The 15719-nt window shown below is 41.4% G+C and overlaps 2 protein-coding genes across 5 annotated transcripts; both read right to left on the reverse strand.

The window, feature by feature from the left end:
* Window positions 1–145: 145 nt before the first annotated feature.
* On the reverse strand, window positions 146–8628 carry zbtb17 (zinc finger and BTB domain containing 17). Of its 4 annotated transcripts, none has more exons than XM_041065448.1 (15): window positions 8485–8628; window positions 7270–7514; window positions 6914–7093; window positions 6194–6523; window positions 5995–6084; window positions 5496–5779; window positions 5025–5167; window positions 4619–4919; window positions 4329–4416; window positions 3445–3561; window positions 3192–3312; window positions 2828–2958; window positions 2398–2661; window positions 2127–2216; window positions 146–1532 (listed from the first exon to the last, which is right to left on the reverse strand). In XM_041065448.1, exons 2-15 carry the CDS (start codon window positions 7472–7474, stop codon window positions 1093–1095), a joined length of 2784 nt encoding a protein of 927 aa, XP_040921382.1. In that variant the 5' UTR covers window positions 7475–7514; window positions 8485–8628; the 3' UTR covers window positions 146–1092. The 4 variants fall into 4 exon arrangements, with proteins under 4 accessions (XP_040921382.1, XP_040921373.1, XP_040921401.1 ...); XM_041065439.1 differs by having other exon boundaries at window positions 6194–6526; XM_041065467.1 differs by lacking the exon at window positions 6914–7093.
* A 384-nt stretch (window positions 8629–9012) lies between these two features.
* On the reverse strand, window positions 9013–13369 carry hspb7 (heat shock protein family, member 7 (cardiovascular)). The gene is made up of 3 exons (XM_041045921.1): window positions 12955–13369; window positions 10699–10823; window positions 9013–10475 (listed from the first exon to the last, which is right to left on the reverse strand). The coding sequence occupies exons 1-3, from the start codon at window positions 13118–13120 to the stop codon at window positions 10296–10298; spliced, it is 471 nt and encodes a 156-aa protein (XP_040901855.1). The 5' UTR covers window positions 13121–13369; the 3' UTR covers window positions 9013–10295.
* Between the last annotated feature and the right edge of the window lie 2350 nt (window positions 13370–15719).

The following is a 15719-nucleotide window of genomic DNA, read 5'->3' on the forward strand; positions in this document are numbered from 1 at the left end:
TTCCCTCATTGAATTTGTACGTTTTATTACTTAAGGTAACTGGAAAGCACCATTCCAAACTCCATAATATTCTAGGAGTTTCCTGAGGAAACAACAGTATATAGTTTTTATAGAAAATTACAGTACAACACAAGGCTCGTCAGACTGTGATGATTGTTTATTGATCTGATGATGACTTCTGAGTCTAAACAATGTTACTGATATTTTGAGTATCTTGCAGGTGTTAAAATAAACAGACAATATAATGATATAAAACCACTGGTGACAGGACACTGTCATCAGACCAATGTAATCAGTTTACTGCAATAAAAGGGAAAAAAAGCTGCTTGCAATCATGGTAAAAGTGAGAGTTGCTAACCAGTTTATCATCACCACAAATATTTCTTATCTTTTATCAGAGGTAATAAGACTTTTTTTAGAGGACACATAACAAATATACAAATATTACACATGCACAGCATTTACAGTGTTTGCCAGAACATGAACAAATGGCCTCCCACTTCTGGAAGAAGGAGGAGGGGATAATTATCCCTCATTTAACCTACTACCCCTACTTGTCCATGTAAATAATCTCTGTATAATGTGCTTTCCACAAAAATACTTCAACTAAGTACAATAAAATATCTTGGCTGTCAAAGGAAAATTTACATATTTCACCTGAGTGAAATGGAAAAGTAACACAGAGAGGTCTTTAAGTTATATTAGGTAAGACTGAATAGTGATCTAAATGTTTAATACAAAGGACAATTCACAACCCTGTATGTCAGTCTAAAAATAAACAAACTATATATAGTATAACCATCTCTGAAAGAGTTTTCATTATTATTTACCAAATCACTGAACGTCACCTCATCTGACAGAATTAGGACCAGAAAAAATGACTTGACTTATGACCATAAATCTTAAGATAAAATAGTTTAAAAACTGTTGTACTTTATGAATCCAGTTTAGGTAAAGTTTACTTTTAACATCCTTGGACGCTAAAATTCTGAGGCCTCATCAGCTCTCTTCATTTCTTGTGTTTCCTCTTCCTGTATAAATTACATTCCTGTCACAAACGATATTTCACACACCCTTTACAAATCTGCTCCACTACCCCTGACTCTCACATTCCATCTCCTCTTCTTTTTCCTCCTCCACCTCTGCTGCAGCTTCATCTTTTCCCTCTGTTTGGAGCTCAGTGTGGGTTTCCACCTCTCCATCCTCCCTCTCCTCCTCATGAATCACCCCTCCCGACCCTTCTTCTTGTTCTTGTGTCTCCCCCACGATCCCTCCTTCTGTTTCTCCCTCTCCATCCTGGGCACGGAAGATCAATTCCCCTTCCTGGATGACCTGTTCAGTTGCGGGCTGCCATGTTGTGGCAGATTCCCCCTCAGTGGTAGTGGCTGTGGTGTACTGGTAGAAGTCAGAATCTGCCTGAAACATGACCAAGGCCTGAGCTGTGTGGATGCGTACATGCTGGGCAAGGGAGCTTGCATCCAAGAATTTATCACCGCACGAGTCACAAGCATATAAGATCTGGGTGTTGGGGTCTGGGAACAGAAGAAGAGTTGACATACAAAATAAGTCATTCATATTTCTCGTATTGTTTTCCCTTTTTCACCTGAAAGGTCTGACAGCCTTTATTTCTTTCAGTGGTTTGGGTTAGAATGAAACTCAACACAGCAGCCTGGTGTAAAATATCAGATTAGAAGTTATCACAGCAACAACAAATGCTTAAAGTGCTCCGATAAAATGTACCAACACACTGCTGATAAAGATAGTGGGACATGAATAATTACTGAGCAGGTTTTGTGGTGAGACTGTTTTCTCAACATCATGTAATTTTTATTTTTTTATCACACTTGTTATCATGCTGTAATACAGTCGTACAATTTAATGACAAAACCAAAATTTTATGCAGTAAGACCAGTTCAGACAGGAATTCATGTTTTCAATCTGTCATTAAGCTAAATGTGTTAATAAAAATTTTAATGACAACTTTTACATTTTAAGATTGATGAGATATATGTACCTTCTCAAATCCCATGTTTTTCATCTGATTTGCAGATTGCTTGTATGGTTTTCTAATAGTATAAAATTATTCAGATGTTTGTGTTAATATTGTGAGTTCTCTGAAGTCTTACCTGCTTCTTGCACTTTTTCTACTGCCTTGGTGATTTCGGCTTTCAAAGCCTCCGTCTCATCTGCAGAAACCGAAGCAGCCACTGGAACTACTGTAAACAGACACATGACACAACGTAAACACACACTTATAACTTAGCTTAGGCCCTTTTGTCCTCTACAAGCTTCTTTTGTTATCTGCAGGGTGCTATCTGCAGCATTTATCAGGTCCTCGCTAGAATACTGACATTTGCTCTAAAATGACTGAACTCTGCACTTAGGGTGCTGTCTGACCTGTCAGCTGAGCTACAGCACTGGCTGCCAGGGCCTCAGTTGCCAAGGTGACGATGTCCTCTGTGGTAACGGTAACTATGTTGATCTCGCTGTCAGAGGAGGCCGTCCCTGTGCACCCATCAGCCCCCTCGTCTGCGCTGCCCCCGGCTACTACCAGCCGCTTCATGCCGGCCTTGCCATGGTGGACAGTCTTGACGTGGGAGCGCAGATTGTCCACCCGATTGAAGCCTCGTCCGCATTTATCACACAGGAAAGGTTTCTCCCCTGAAAGAGCAGGACAGAGAAAATGAAAAAAAAATTCAGTGAAAGCTGTAGGTTCAGCGTGGATGTGGAGAGGCAGCCAATGAGACTGAAGTGCTCATTAGGTCAAAGTCAATCCCCTCCATTAACCTGAAGCTTATTAACCATTTGACACAAAGTTTGTCCTTACCTGTGTGTATGATGATGTGCTTCGACAGGTCTCCCACATTGACAAATGCCTTGCTGCACATCTGACACTTATGTGGCCGGACGTTGTCGTGATGGCGAATGTGATTGGCCAGTTGACTGGACTGCACAAACCTGCCCAGAGTGAAACACAACATACATCTTTCATCTGTCTTCCTGTATTTACCCCAGCACTGTATTTAAAGGATCAGTTCTCACTCACTCATAGTGGAAGTTTTTGTTTAAAAATGTCATGTCAGTACAAAACCTTTGAAGGACGACTGAACAAAACACGTTATATAAATAAGTCTGAAAAATTAGCCTAGTATTTCAGTATCGCTGTATCTCCTCTCTTGTGCCAAGCTGACCTTTTGCCGCAGCGATCACACACATAAGGCTTCTCTCCCGTGTGCTGGCGGACATGAGCGATAAGGGAGCTGGCCTGGGTGAAGGCTTTGCCACAAATGAGACAGACGCAGGGCTTCTCTCCTGTAACACATGAATTACTGTCTCACTAGGGCGGGATTCAGAAAATATTAATGTACAGTTTCATACTGAAAAATGAAAAGAAGGTTATGTTGCCTTCACATTCCACAGTCAGTCTGAACGTCTTGGGAGTACCTGTGTGGATGCGTTCGTGCCGCTGCAGAGCTCCAGGGTCACTGAAAGCTCTCTGACAGTGCACACAGACATATGGTTTCTCCCCACTGTGAACCCGCAGGTGTCTCTTCAGATTTCCTAAAAAGCAGATACCATCACACAAAGGTCAGAACAAAATGACTCAAAGCAAAGACACAAGTCAACTTCTGACATGCACATTAAATGAAAGCAGCAGGAACTGCTCAGGATGAAAATAGTCTAAAAATACAAACTGACTGATGGATTTTGCCGTTTTCTTAACGCTAACCTGAACGGTGAATATAATACTAAAATATCTGAAAAGGTCTGTGTCAGAACATGGTTATACAGACTTTTATATGTCATTAAGGAATTTAAAGATGAAGCTCAGCCTGTGGATTGGAGGTGACTGTAGGCTACATGTCATTTACTGAGGAAAAAGAATCCCTTTGATTCATACACACCACAAAATCTAACATGTCAGGCATTTGGTTCACAAACTACAGGGGTCTGTATGGACAGTGAACTGTAGCTTTGTGTAATGACTGCATTAACAACACTGGTAGCGGCTTAATAACTTTAACTGAAAACATGTGATGACAGTGGGGCTGAAACTAACAATTATTTTCATCTCCAATTAATCTGTTAAATAAGAGTCCAAAACCCAAAGATATACAAAAGACTAGTTATGAGAATCACTCATAGCTGGTAACTTTTAATTGCTGGTGAATCATTTTCTGCCAATCAACTAATCAAACAGTTTCAGCACAAGACAACAGTGAACATTATCAGTGGTGTATATGAATTAAGATCCAACTGCTGCATCAGAATGAACAGAAGAAAACAGCAGTTAGAATAAAAGAATATGGTCCATACTGTCTTCTTACCTGAAGTGGTAAACTGTTTGCCACATTCTTTGCACTTTAGAGGTCCGTCTGCAATATGGATTTTTAAGTGAGCCTTCAGATTTCCCAGCTAAAGAGAACACAAAATCATCTGGTGAGGTGACCGCACATTTAATATAAAATGTTTGGTAACATTTGACTGTCAGTTAAATGTATATGGACCTACTGAGTTAGAATTAAAGATATCAAAACAGCTTTCTCAAAGGTCTGGAATCAAAGGTGTTTTAAGAAAAAACGCAATTATGGCTGCTGCTTTTCTTCAACGCCCTTACCTGGTTGAAGCGTTTGTCGCAGTGTGGACACTTGTTGCCCTTCTCTGTGTCGTGTGTCTCCAGATGTCGCATCTTGGCGGTGGGGTCAGAAAAGGCCTTCTCACAGTAGTCGCAATGATATGGCTTCTCACCACTGTGCACAAGCTGGTGGCGCTTCAGGTTGCCAGATGTGGTGAAGAGCTTGCCGCACACGTCGCAGCTGTAGCGCGCCTCACCTGTGTGGCGTTTGCGGTGCAGGTTGAGCAGGCTGATCTGACGGTAGCTCTTTCCGCAAGTAGAGCAGCAGTATGGCTTCAGAGGGCTAGGAGGAGACAATAACTCACATAAGACACAAAGCTAACAGAGCTCAGTAAGGCAGGTGTCATTAGAAAGGAGTGCAGGTAAACTAAAGGTCTCTGTAATTCACCTGTGTGTTTTCTCATGGGCTTTACAGGCCGCTGGGTCAGAGAAAGCCTTGTTACAGTCCCGACAGCTGAACGGCTTCTCCCCTGTGTGAATACGCATGTGTCTCTTGAAATTACCAGTGTGGGTGAATTTCTTTCCACAGTCCTGGAGAGAAGAAAATATGTTGTGAAGAGTGAGCTGACAAACACTTTAACGCCAAGATGTACATGGAAATACAGCCAGCATTTGCACAAAGACTCCCAGAATTTCCATATTCGATGCAAATATATCAGCTTTAATGCCTCAGCACACTGCATCAGGCTACACTGCTGTACCTGAGGCTGGTGTGACAGTGATGAGCAGAGCTATTCCATACCTTGTAGCAAGACATGCATACTAACGTTCCTTCACAAGCTAAAAACAACATCAATTATAACAAAAACGTAAACACTAAAGTATTCTTCTCTGCTGCACAAAGACTAATATTTCTCACCTCACATCTGTGTGTCACAGAGCTGTAAGGTTTTGACTCTGATCGGCTGCTCATTGATGCTGACTGAGTTTGTCTCCCGTCTCTGTCGCTGCTCGAATCGTCTCCTTCCACCTGCTGGCAGACCTCGTCGTCTTCCTCTCCAGCTCCTTCTTCATCCTCATCCTCGGCTCCCCCATCGCCAGTCTCCCCAGAGTCGTCCTCCTGTCCTTCAGCCACCTCTACCGGCTCCACCACCTGCTTCTCAGGCTTTGACTTTGATGTGCCTTCATCCTCTGAGTCATTGTCTATGGAAATGGCAGTTACTATAACAGCAAACTCTCTGCAGATTTCAGAAAGCCACTTTTAAAACTGTACACATTTTACTGTTAAACTGGAACTGAATGTAAAACTAGGATAATCACATAGGTTCTAATCAAACTCAGTTGATAAAAATCCTGAATGTTTCCTTGACACAGTGTTCGGGTTGACACAGCAGAGCAAACTTGTGCAACTTGCTCACCAGGTGGAAAGTTTCGTCGAGGTGGTTTTCGGATTCTTCTCCCCCGAGAGCTCATGTAGGATGAGCTGCCAGCAGATTTCAACTGTGATTCTGAAAATAAAGAGAAAATATCTTCTGGTTTATTTGTTGAATAAAAAGATTGCTTGTTACACTTTAAGGCATGTGGGTCTTCGACAGTTGGATGTGTGCTAGCACTTACTAGGTGTGTAATCGGCATCAGAGGGGTCATCTTGAAATCCAGGTGCATCTTGTGCTGCACTTCCTCCCTCCTTGTTTACAAATGTCTTCTTTTGAGCGGACAGGGGGCCGGTTTTTGGGGGTCGTCCTCGGCCTAAGTTGGTTTTGGCGGGGCTGGGCTGAGAAGTGGTCTGTTGTGTTTCAGTAGAGATGTCTTCCTTTAAATTGTCCTGATCTTGTGTGGGCTCTTTATCGTCTGTGGGAGCACAGGAAGGACTCTCCTCTGCCTGTGATGCCACCTCTGCCAGGTTACTTTCAAGCTCCTCCCTCTGCTCCCTTTCACCTGTTTTTTCTTCTGGTTTGTCAAAGAAAAACGTCATTTGTAATGACTGTGACCCACCATGGAAAGAGTGGATATACATTTTTGTCACTAGCATTATAAACACCTCATGCATAGGAAAGTGAAAACTGAGATTACACATTAGATCGTTGAATTATTTTAATTCCAAATGACTAATGTTGTTAACCTCAACTGCGCCTTTGTACTCCAGAATCAAATCATTAACCTGGTTCAGGTCTTAAATTAAAGGCACAGATTATTATGTTGAGTACAATGACTGTTAATTTACATGAATATGTAAAGAAGGTTGATGCATTAATTATGAAAAAATAATTATACTGAGTATTTACTGGAGCTCTACATTGAAATTGCCCACAAAGATAATCTGAAGACTGGACTCACCAACAGTGAAATCCAGTGTTATGACGGAAGGAGTTGGATTTGCCATTGACTGGTACGCAGAGCAGGCATTTACAATCTCTTGCATTTGCAGAAAGTTGGCAACAGCCAGCACATCTTCTACATTCTGTGGACTTAAACTCAGCTTAGCTGTGTACATAAATTCCAGGACTTGCCCCAAACCTGCAATGATAATCAGGAATACACTAGGTGTGTCAGATGGACAGCACAGATGGTGGGGTGGAGTACATTTATAAGTAGTAGTAAGTGCTTATGGGTAAAAAAAACAAACAAAATAAATCGAATACATAATATGAAAGTAAACAGAAATGGGTGTCCACAGACAGACTGGACCCGACCTGCTGCATTGCTGATGTCCAAATGCACCACATCTTTCTGGTCCAGGAAGAGGGTGCGGAAGTAGACGCTGCAGGCTGCCAGGACAGCTTTGTGGGCTTTGAAGTCCACCCCATCCACAACAAAGGTGCAGTCACACAGCAGGCCCTGCTTGCGCTGTCGGTCAAGCTGCTCCAGAACCTTTCCACTGTGCCATGGGAACTCCATCGTTCTGATGGCTTGAGGCAGGCGCAGGCTCTCTGGACCACTGACAAGTAAAATGTGACACTTTAGGAAAGATTCAAATGTCTGATAATCAGCTGAGCTAGTGGGTTATGTTTATCTTTACTCTGGCATGTCATTCACTGGCCTTTTATTAAACTCTACCCATCAGTCAGTGCTGTCCCCCAATGATATGATTATGTCTTCTCCCAGAGCAAAAAGTCAATCAAGTACTTTCTTTATCTTGTAGAAAACATGTCTGGTTTGCGCTGTGTTGTTGGTGAATGACAGGGCTGTCTACACTCATGTACAGATGTCAAGCTCCTTTTTCTACGGGACACCACCAGGATATATCAGAGACAGAAAGATAGGATTTCAGTCCCAAACGGTGTTTTAACAACGACGAAACAACCATTCAAAACCCAGCTAAAACATGAACTGTGTTACACCCATCATGGTAAACAAAAAACAAAACAAAACACATTAGCTTTAACATTAGCTAGCTCACTAAAGAAAGAGTGGTGAAATTAGCCGATTAATCTTCAACTGATGTCTGATGTCCATCCAACTAAATATTAAATGAGGGTCTAGAGTCATGGGCCGTTCCCCCTTCAGGTGTTTTTCCCTCCCGTTAGAATTGAGTTTCCCACAACGCACCCTCCGGTGGTTAGTGTTAGGATAAGGTTAGGTTGAGATTAATGTAAGGGGAAACACACTGCGACACTACACCAACATTTTACAGAACATTAAGTACGCCGTACGACTAGACGTAGTTTCTCTAAAAGTTTTAACAACTTGGTTTGACAGTGCAACATATCGATTACAATTCCTCCATCCTTGCAGCTTTGTTATCGGGGATTAATTTAGCATGCCTTGACATGCATGTAATGTAATATTGGGACAAGATGGCGGCCCGAGGAGTCGGGCCTGCCTTCATCCCTTGTTGTTTTCACAGCTAGCTTGCTTTCTGGGCGCAGAGAAAACGCCATTTTAACAGAAACTAACTCCGGAATTACCTCTTTATTATCTCTTCTTCACTCCGAGTTCAAACTGCTGGACCAGGCGGGGTTTTGGAGTGTTTGACTCAGTTATGAAAAGCTAACCCAATCGAGTTTTTCGGTGATCGATCCTGTCCCGCTTGCTCCATGCACCGCCATCTTCCTCTCTCTGATCGATTGATAGGGACCGGCCGGATGTATCACAGGAGCACGCGCAGTGCGAACACGTGGTTTGGCGATCATGACCGCGTGGTGGCGCAATAGACTCGATCTATGTGATTTACTATATTGATAAGAATGAAGTTCATCTGTATGGAGGGGGATACGTAACACAACTACCATCAGCAACACATAAGATGTTATTAAACCGATTTACACACACATATAGTTGGTGCTGCTGATGTAGTTAATAGCAAACCCACACAAAATGTGTTAACTCATCTCCTTAGGCTGTAGTATGAAAACTGTTATATAATTTGTATTATAGAAATAATGACATAGAATCACCTCCAGATCACCTTTTAATCATGTGGCTTTCCTCAGGTAGAATCACACCAAAATACAAAGGCCACAGCATGACTGTAAATTATTCAGTAAATTATAGCCACATAACAGTGGCCTCTACATTATTTTGCTTGAATAGTGCCTTTGATAATGTGTTCCCATGAAAGCAGGACAGATGCTTCATAAATGCCTCCACACACAAAAGACTAAATAGAAGCACCTTCAGTCTGCTGCACGGTGACTGAATAATACTGTCACTATTGATTTTGAAAGAGTTTGCCGTGTGCTCACATCTTCTATTTCCCTTATTCTTTATTTTTGATCTGGTTGTATGGTGAAGAAAACACTGCTGTCACAATCATACTTAATTCATCAGCATGTAAAATGAGTGAAGGCTTCTGTCAGGCTCTGCTTCTTGTTCTGTCACTGAGGAGACAGGGTTATAACCAGGAAAATTAGAGAGAATTTCTAATCATGTTTTTATTAGTTTCATTTTAGCCATTTACATTTTGTTCTCATTTTGTTTATATATATTTTTTGATACAGCTCTCTGGCCAAACAGGAATTAAAATGTTCACACAGATCAGGATGTTTACTGTCAAAGAAGGAGTATTTTATTCACACAAATAATAATATACAATAAATTATTATTAATGAGCAACCATCAAATTCAAAATTGAGGATTAAGTTTTATCACTGTGTTAGAGAACAGGAGTGAAGTAGTGAACTGATCAGTTAATGGCAGCGTGTGTATGTGCATGCAGGGTTTTCCCTAGGTTTCTGGAGGGCTTAGGGTCTTGTGGGGTGGGGGGTTGTCGTTCCTCATATGATTTTCTCCATGGTAGCAAAACATATTACACCAGCTTTCAGAAAGATTAATCAAACACTCTGAGAGCTGACTAACTCTGAAAGACTCATTATAAATGGACTTTTATAATAAACATTTACAAGCCTAGCAACATTAAAGTAACAAACAACCTATAATTCAACAGTCTCTGTAAGATACCATAGTAATACAGATTAGGGCACGTTCTAATAATAGGAAAAACTCTGTCCATGTGTGTGTGTGTCCTTGTGCAAATGTTGTACATGTCCAAATCCCTATGTCTCAGTTTGCTGCTGTGTATGGTGAACTAACTCAGAATATATATGAGCAGCAACAGGCTTTGTTGCGGTCATGGAGGGAGGTAAGGCATGTTTTGTGAAGCACAATGTCGACTCTGAGTATTAAATGTAGAATGGTTTCAGTGAAGACAGGAAATTGAGGAAGTAGCATTAAAAAAGCACAAGAAGTCGGGGGTTTGTCATTGGAAAGTCGTCACTCTCTAGATCTTGATCTCGGTGCGGAAGGTCTGTGCGAGCTCGTGTTTGGCCGGGTGCCGCCGTGCCCGGACTGTTAGGGTCCCCTCGGCACCCAGTGATGATGTCACTGAGGTGGGGTCCACATCCTCAGGTAGCTGGCACTTGTGGGTGAATGTGTTCATTACCGAACCATCCTGAGCCAGCTGTCAAGGAAGGAATATTCAAGATGAGTTAATGGATTATAACTGAAGACAGATCCTGTGGTTAATGGTTCCTCTGCTCATATTTTAACACATGCGAAAGCAACAGATCCCTGTGTAATCAGATTTTAATCCCAGGGTTCAACTTTGGGAAGAGTAACCTTGTTTTAACACCTCTGAGACATACAGTTTGTTATTATTATAAATCAGAAGGAAAGCTACCCACCTTTTCAGCACGAACTTCTATCTGGTTGTTGGACGTGGTGACGATGACATCTTCAGGGGAGAAGTCTCGCACGTCAACTGTAAACTGGTACGAGTCCCCAAGAGTTTTAATATTTCCAGCCCCACCTGAAACCACCACAAGATGAGAAAGGATGTTTGACCTCAGGAGAAAACAGGTTTACAGCTTTGCAAATTAATTTTCGCTCAGTTTTCATTTACATTACTTGCTATTGAGCATAACTCACATCTTTCTGGTCTGATAATTGTGTTCTGATGATAGTTACAATGGCTGTAGGTGGTGCTTCACTAGGGACTGCTTAAAGACGTTTAACAGGTACTTGTTTCAAAAGACCACACAATGTTATTGAAAAAATTGCACTTAATTTTTTGTATTCCATGCCAAGACTAGTATCACATTGTCATCAAATCAAATGTAATTCAGGCTTACTATTTTCAGTTTTACTGGGTCTTTTTACACAAAATGGCCATAATAATACCAGCAGGGGTTCCACAGTGTTGCTGATCCATGGCCACTTCTCTGCTACTTCAATAGCTGTGGAAATTTAATATGCTTTCTAGACAGGCTAACCTGGCCACTACCTGGAAACCTAATTTTTAAATCCACACCTTTTAAAAGATTTGAGAACTTAACTCTTTTTTGAAAATCTGTGAAAAAACAATTATAATTAGCTAAAACCTGAGCCAGGCAGAAACACTGGCTAAGTTTATCTAACAAACCTTCTTCACGGAAGACATTATTATATTATTAATCACCTGGGCGGCTTTTCATACTATGAGAAGTCAAAATGTCTGCTGTAAAAGGACAGACCCATAACAATGTGAAAGTGGCATTTATTGTGAGTCAGACCAAAAGAATTATTAACAGCTGAACATGTTATATTATTTATTATGTTTAGATTAACAGCACAGCAAACAAAACATGTTGTATTAGTAATACACAGTTCATCAGTGACTGAAAACAATGTTGCTCTTGTATTCATTTTACATGTGTATGGCCACTACTGTGTTTGAGCTAAAAGAGAAAGGGGAACTGCAGAGTTAGGCAATAATTATCTGTGTGTGGTCATTTTATCCATTGTAAATATAAAATTGTTTAATAATCTGTATGGGAAAACAGGTTAACAGGATATGCAGACAAACATACATGATAGTTATGCAGTCTGACACAGTCAGTGACAACTGTCTGTCCCCAGTGATTCTGAGCACAGTGAAGAACTACGTGATAGCACATGAGCTCAAACACATGACACCAGACTGGAAATGAGTGTGTGAGTCACTTTAGCTCTGACTTCACCAATGCAGGTTAGTTTGATTATGTGACATCATTCCAACTGTGCGTGTGTGTGTGTGTATGTATGTGTGTGTGTATATACTGGTCACCAGGCAACCATCTGGTCATTCCTTATGCAGGCGTCATCCCAGATACTCTGTGTGTGAAGTCACACTGCTGGCAGTAGGTTCAGCATTCCCCAGCTTGCATGCATGTGTGTGTGTGTGTGTGTGTGTGTGCGTGCGTGCATGTGTGTGTGTGTGTGTGTGTGTGTGCTTTGCTTTCCCTCTAGCTGCACCCACCCTCAGGCTCCTGTGCTGCACCTATGGGATACCAACCACAGCTGCAAAACAATTCCACTCTGCCCCTGACACATGGTGCACGTGGAGCCTGTGTCCATTTAAAGTTCAGATGTCACATATTCACATGTCTGCGTGCACCCACAGTGAACTCATACAGAACACTTCACACCAGCTCCACACATTGCTGAGCCAGAAGATGAAAAAGGCGCCGTAAATTGAAGTGTCTGCTGATCTTAATGCATATTTTAAACACACAGATGCCTGATAAACCTGGAATAGAAAGCTGACCGAAAAAATGCACTTTCAACTTTGAGTGTTCTTTCATGTACATCTGTTTTCTTTTCATCTTTTTTACACTTTAGTTACTCCATCAATCAGCACCATGGCACTCTTTCTCAGAGACACATTTGTCCACACACCAGAGTCCTTTTGCCTTTTAAACTCAGTCTTGCCTGTTGACTCCCTCCACTGAACTGTCACCTCTGACATGTTTTATTACCACTTTATGGAGAAAAACACCACACTGTAGGCAAATCGCTTCCAAGCAGAGACATAAATCTACTTTACAGTACAAAACTGTCATTTCAACTTGCCGTAGCTATTATTTTATACCGCTTATGTATACAAAAAGAGTTACAGAGACCTGAAATTGCTTCCAACTTACTGGAAAACCCCAAGGCGTCGCTCCCAGGCCTCATGAAGGAGCCAAAGTCCTCAGCGAACAGTCCCCGGCTTTTCTCCATGTATGGGTTACCAGAGGACGAGGATGAGGATGAAGTCTGGTGGAAACTACGCTCCGATCGATAGGCGGAGGAGTTGGTCACACTCATGGATGGCTGTGAGTGCTGGGTAAGGCAGAGGAGGAGAGTAAATGGAGAGAAGAGGGAGGCGGAGAGAGTTGATTCTTCTGTTGTCTCCTCTGGGAGTCTTCCAGAGGCTTAAGTGTTAGAAATATTACACACAGCTCTTCTGTCTTCCTTTTTTCTATCTTTCTTTCTCTTTCTATTTTTTTTAACTTCTTGTGTGTATAAGATAACTTATTTTACCACTATCCTGCAGCCACTCACCCATGGCACTTATATACTGTCTGGTCCCATGCGTGGTTGGGAGGTGTGCACGTGTGTCACAGCTCATTGGGAAAGGGTAATAGTGTTCTATATTTATCATGAGACGCACAGAGTGATGGAGAGAAGGGTCTGTGGTTGGAAAAGTTCTGGGCATTGAAGGGCCCTGAGGTTAAGAGCAGGAGAGAGAGGGATTTGATGGAGAGAGGTAGAGAAAGAATGGAGGGGGGGTGTAACAGTTGTCATTCCAGACACACTATCCCTGAAATAGCTTCGCTCTCCTCTTTTTAATTCCCCCTGCACTCCATCATTCCATCTGTCTGTTTCTTCTGCTTTCTAAATATTTAGTGCCAGGTCTTCGTCCTGAAATTGGATCCTCACATGGTTCTGCCATTAAATAACATAGTGTCCAATGTTTTCACAGCATGGTTTCATCTCATTAGAGAGATTTTTGTGTTGTTTTTATTTTCAGGCCCCATTTCATCTGTTTATTATTTTAATCTGTCTTTCAGAGCACGCAACATTAAGACTAAATGATTTGCTGGGAAATGCGGTAGTCTCCCACTGAGCTGGATGAAGAGGGAAGATTGAATTGAAAAGTGAAAAAGGGAGACTTCTTATCTCAGAAGATAAGTAAAGAGCAAAACAAAGATGGAAAGAATGTGCTTGAAAACAAAGCCGTCAGCAGGAGCAGGGGACTTAGTAGTGACATTGCTTTGTGGCTATAAATATCTGGGTGGAGAGCTCGGCCTATCGTGATTAGAAAACACTCACTGTTCTCCTCTCTAGTTAGTGCTGCTGACAGCTAATCCATTAAAGAACATTTATGGACTATATCAGGTTCTATCTATTGTGTCATTGGGCATTTGACTTCTGTTTTGTCTTTGCTTTATTAAATCATGAGTAGGTTGTCTATAATTATCAGATGACCTGTATATGACACATGCAACAAATGACTGATTCATTGACCGACACCACAACCTCAGTCCCTGCAGTCACAGTCATCCTGAAAACACACACACACACACGCACGCACACACGCACGCACACACACACACACAGGTTGCCATCTTTTATTTTGAAGCGATGTTTGAAAGGTTACCCAGCATTACCAAAGACACCAAACAGTGTTATGGGCTTCCAGTCTTATCAGCACAGAGCTCAAAGCCTCCTGCTGAAGGTCTAAATCCAGCCCAGCAACTCACCAGGCCCCTGCCAGAGAGCACTCAGAGCCTCCTCCCCTACTTAGTAACAGCAGTAATATTGTTTGTTCATACGGGTCTTTTATTCATGGGGCTATCTTCGAGACCTGACACTATTCACTTAGTTATTAATTACCCAATTATGTTCTTAGGGATTTTTAACATAGTAAAGATCTGATCTCTAACTGATCTCAGCTGCTAAACTTTTAGAAAGTTTGATAAAATTTCATTTTTTTTCAGTTTTTTTTTTTTTTTTTTTTTGAAGGGTCACAAGATGCTGAACCTGTTACGAGACACCCCCGTTTTTGTGCACAAACTGAAAAATAATGTATCCAAAACATAAAGATCACTATTCTTCAACCCTTTTGGTCACAGCCATAACCCTGATCTCCTCTTTAAATTTTACTAACAAAATGTCCTAATGAGCACAAGAGGCACTGAACAGAGGCACAAACATTATTTTTGGCATAAAAAAGGGAATAGAATAGAATATAAGGCCTTTCTGTGTGGAAAACACTTCAAGCCACAGGCCACAAGTCTGAACCACTTCTTTGTGTCAACATCTGTTGCAGTGATATGGATCATAGTTGATATCTATCATAGTTTTTTTTTTGTTTTCCAACTTTTCTCCAGTTTTTGCTTTTTTGTGAAACACTGTATAATTTTTTATCACTTTTTTATCCAAAAGCTATGTAAATGAAACTATCTGACACTGGTTGAACTGTTCGCAACCATTGACAAGGGATCAGATCAGATGATATCCTCAAAATCCACAAAGCTTCTCACATACACAGTCAAATTATGTCCTCTTTTATAACTATAAAACTGGCTGAAAAAAATTACTATAGTATGCTTCATCTCATCATTAATAACAAAACCCTCAATCAGTTAAGAGCCAGCTGCCTGACCAGCCTGCTATTCAAGGGAAATTATGGGTAGAGAGTGAAAGAGGGGTGAGTGTGCAGCGAAGCTCCAGAGGGGAGGGATGGGAGATTCTGGATGAGCATCGACAATAGCTGGACAAAGGCAAGAGGGAGCCAGATGGAGCAGTGATTGGAGACAGACAAGACAAGAACTTTTCATGCACGTGTAGAAGTCTGGTGTTTCTATTTACAAAAAAAACTATAAAAGGAAAAAATATAGTTGTCTCTTGATTTCACTTT

Source organism: Toxotes jaculatrix, chromosome 2 (genome assembly GCF_017976425.1).
Source record: "Toxotes jaculatrix isolate fToxJac2 chromosome 2, fToxJac2.pri, whole genome shotgun sequence".
NCBI lineage: Eukaryota > Metazoa > Chordata > Actinopteri > Toxotidae > Toxotes > Toxotes jaculatrix.

Excerpts from the sequence above, each read along its gene's own strand:
- zbtb17 (XM_041065439.1), bottom strand. The coding sequence starts at position 7,474 with ATGGAGTTCCCATGGCACAGTGGAAAGGTTCTGGAGCAGCTTGACCGA. Across the intron at positions 4,417-4,618 it reads GCGACAAACGCTTCAACCAG|CTGGGAAATCTGAAGGCTCA; the intron begins GTAAGGGCGTTG and ends TGTTCTCTTTAG. Across the intron at positions 3,313-3,444 it reads GCACGAACGCATCCACACAG|GAGAGAAGCCCTGCGTCTGT; the intron begins GTACTCCCAAGA and ends CATGTGTTACAG.
- hspb7 (XM_041045921.1), bottom strand. The coding sequence starts at position 13,120 with ATGAGTGTGACCAACTCCTCCGCCTATCGATCGGAGCGTAGTTTCCAC. Across the intron at positions 10,824-12,954 it reads CGACGCCTTGGGGTTTTCCA|GTGGGGCTGGAAATATTAAA; the intron begins GTAAGTTGGAAG and ends TGGTGGTTTCAG. Across the intron at positions 10,476-10,698 it reads TAGAAGTTCGTGCTGAAAAG|CTGGCTCAGGATGGTTCGGT; the intron begins GTGGGTAGCTTT and ends CTTCCTTGACAG.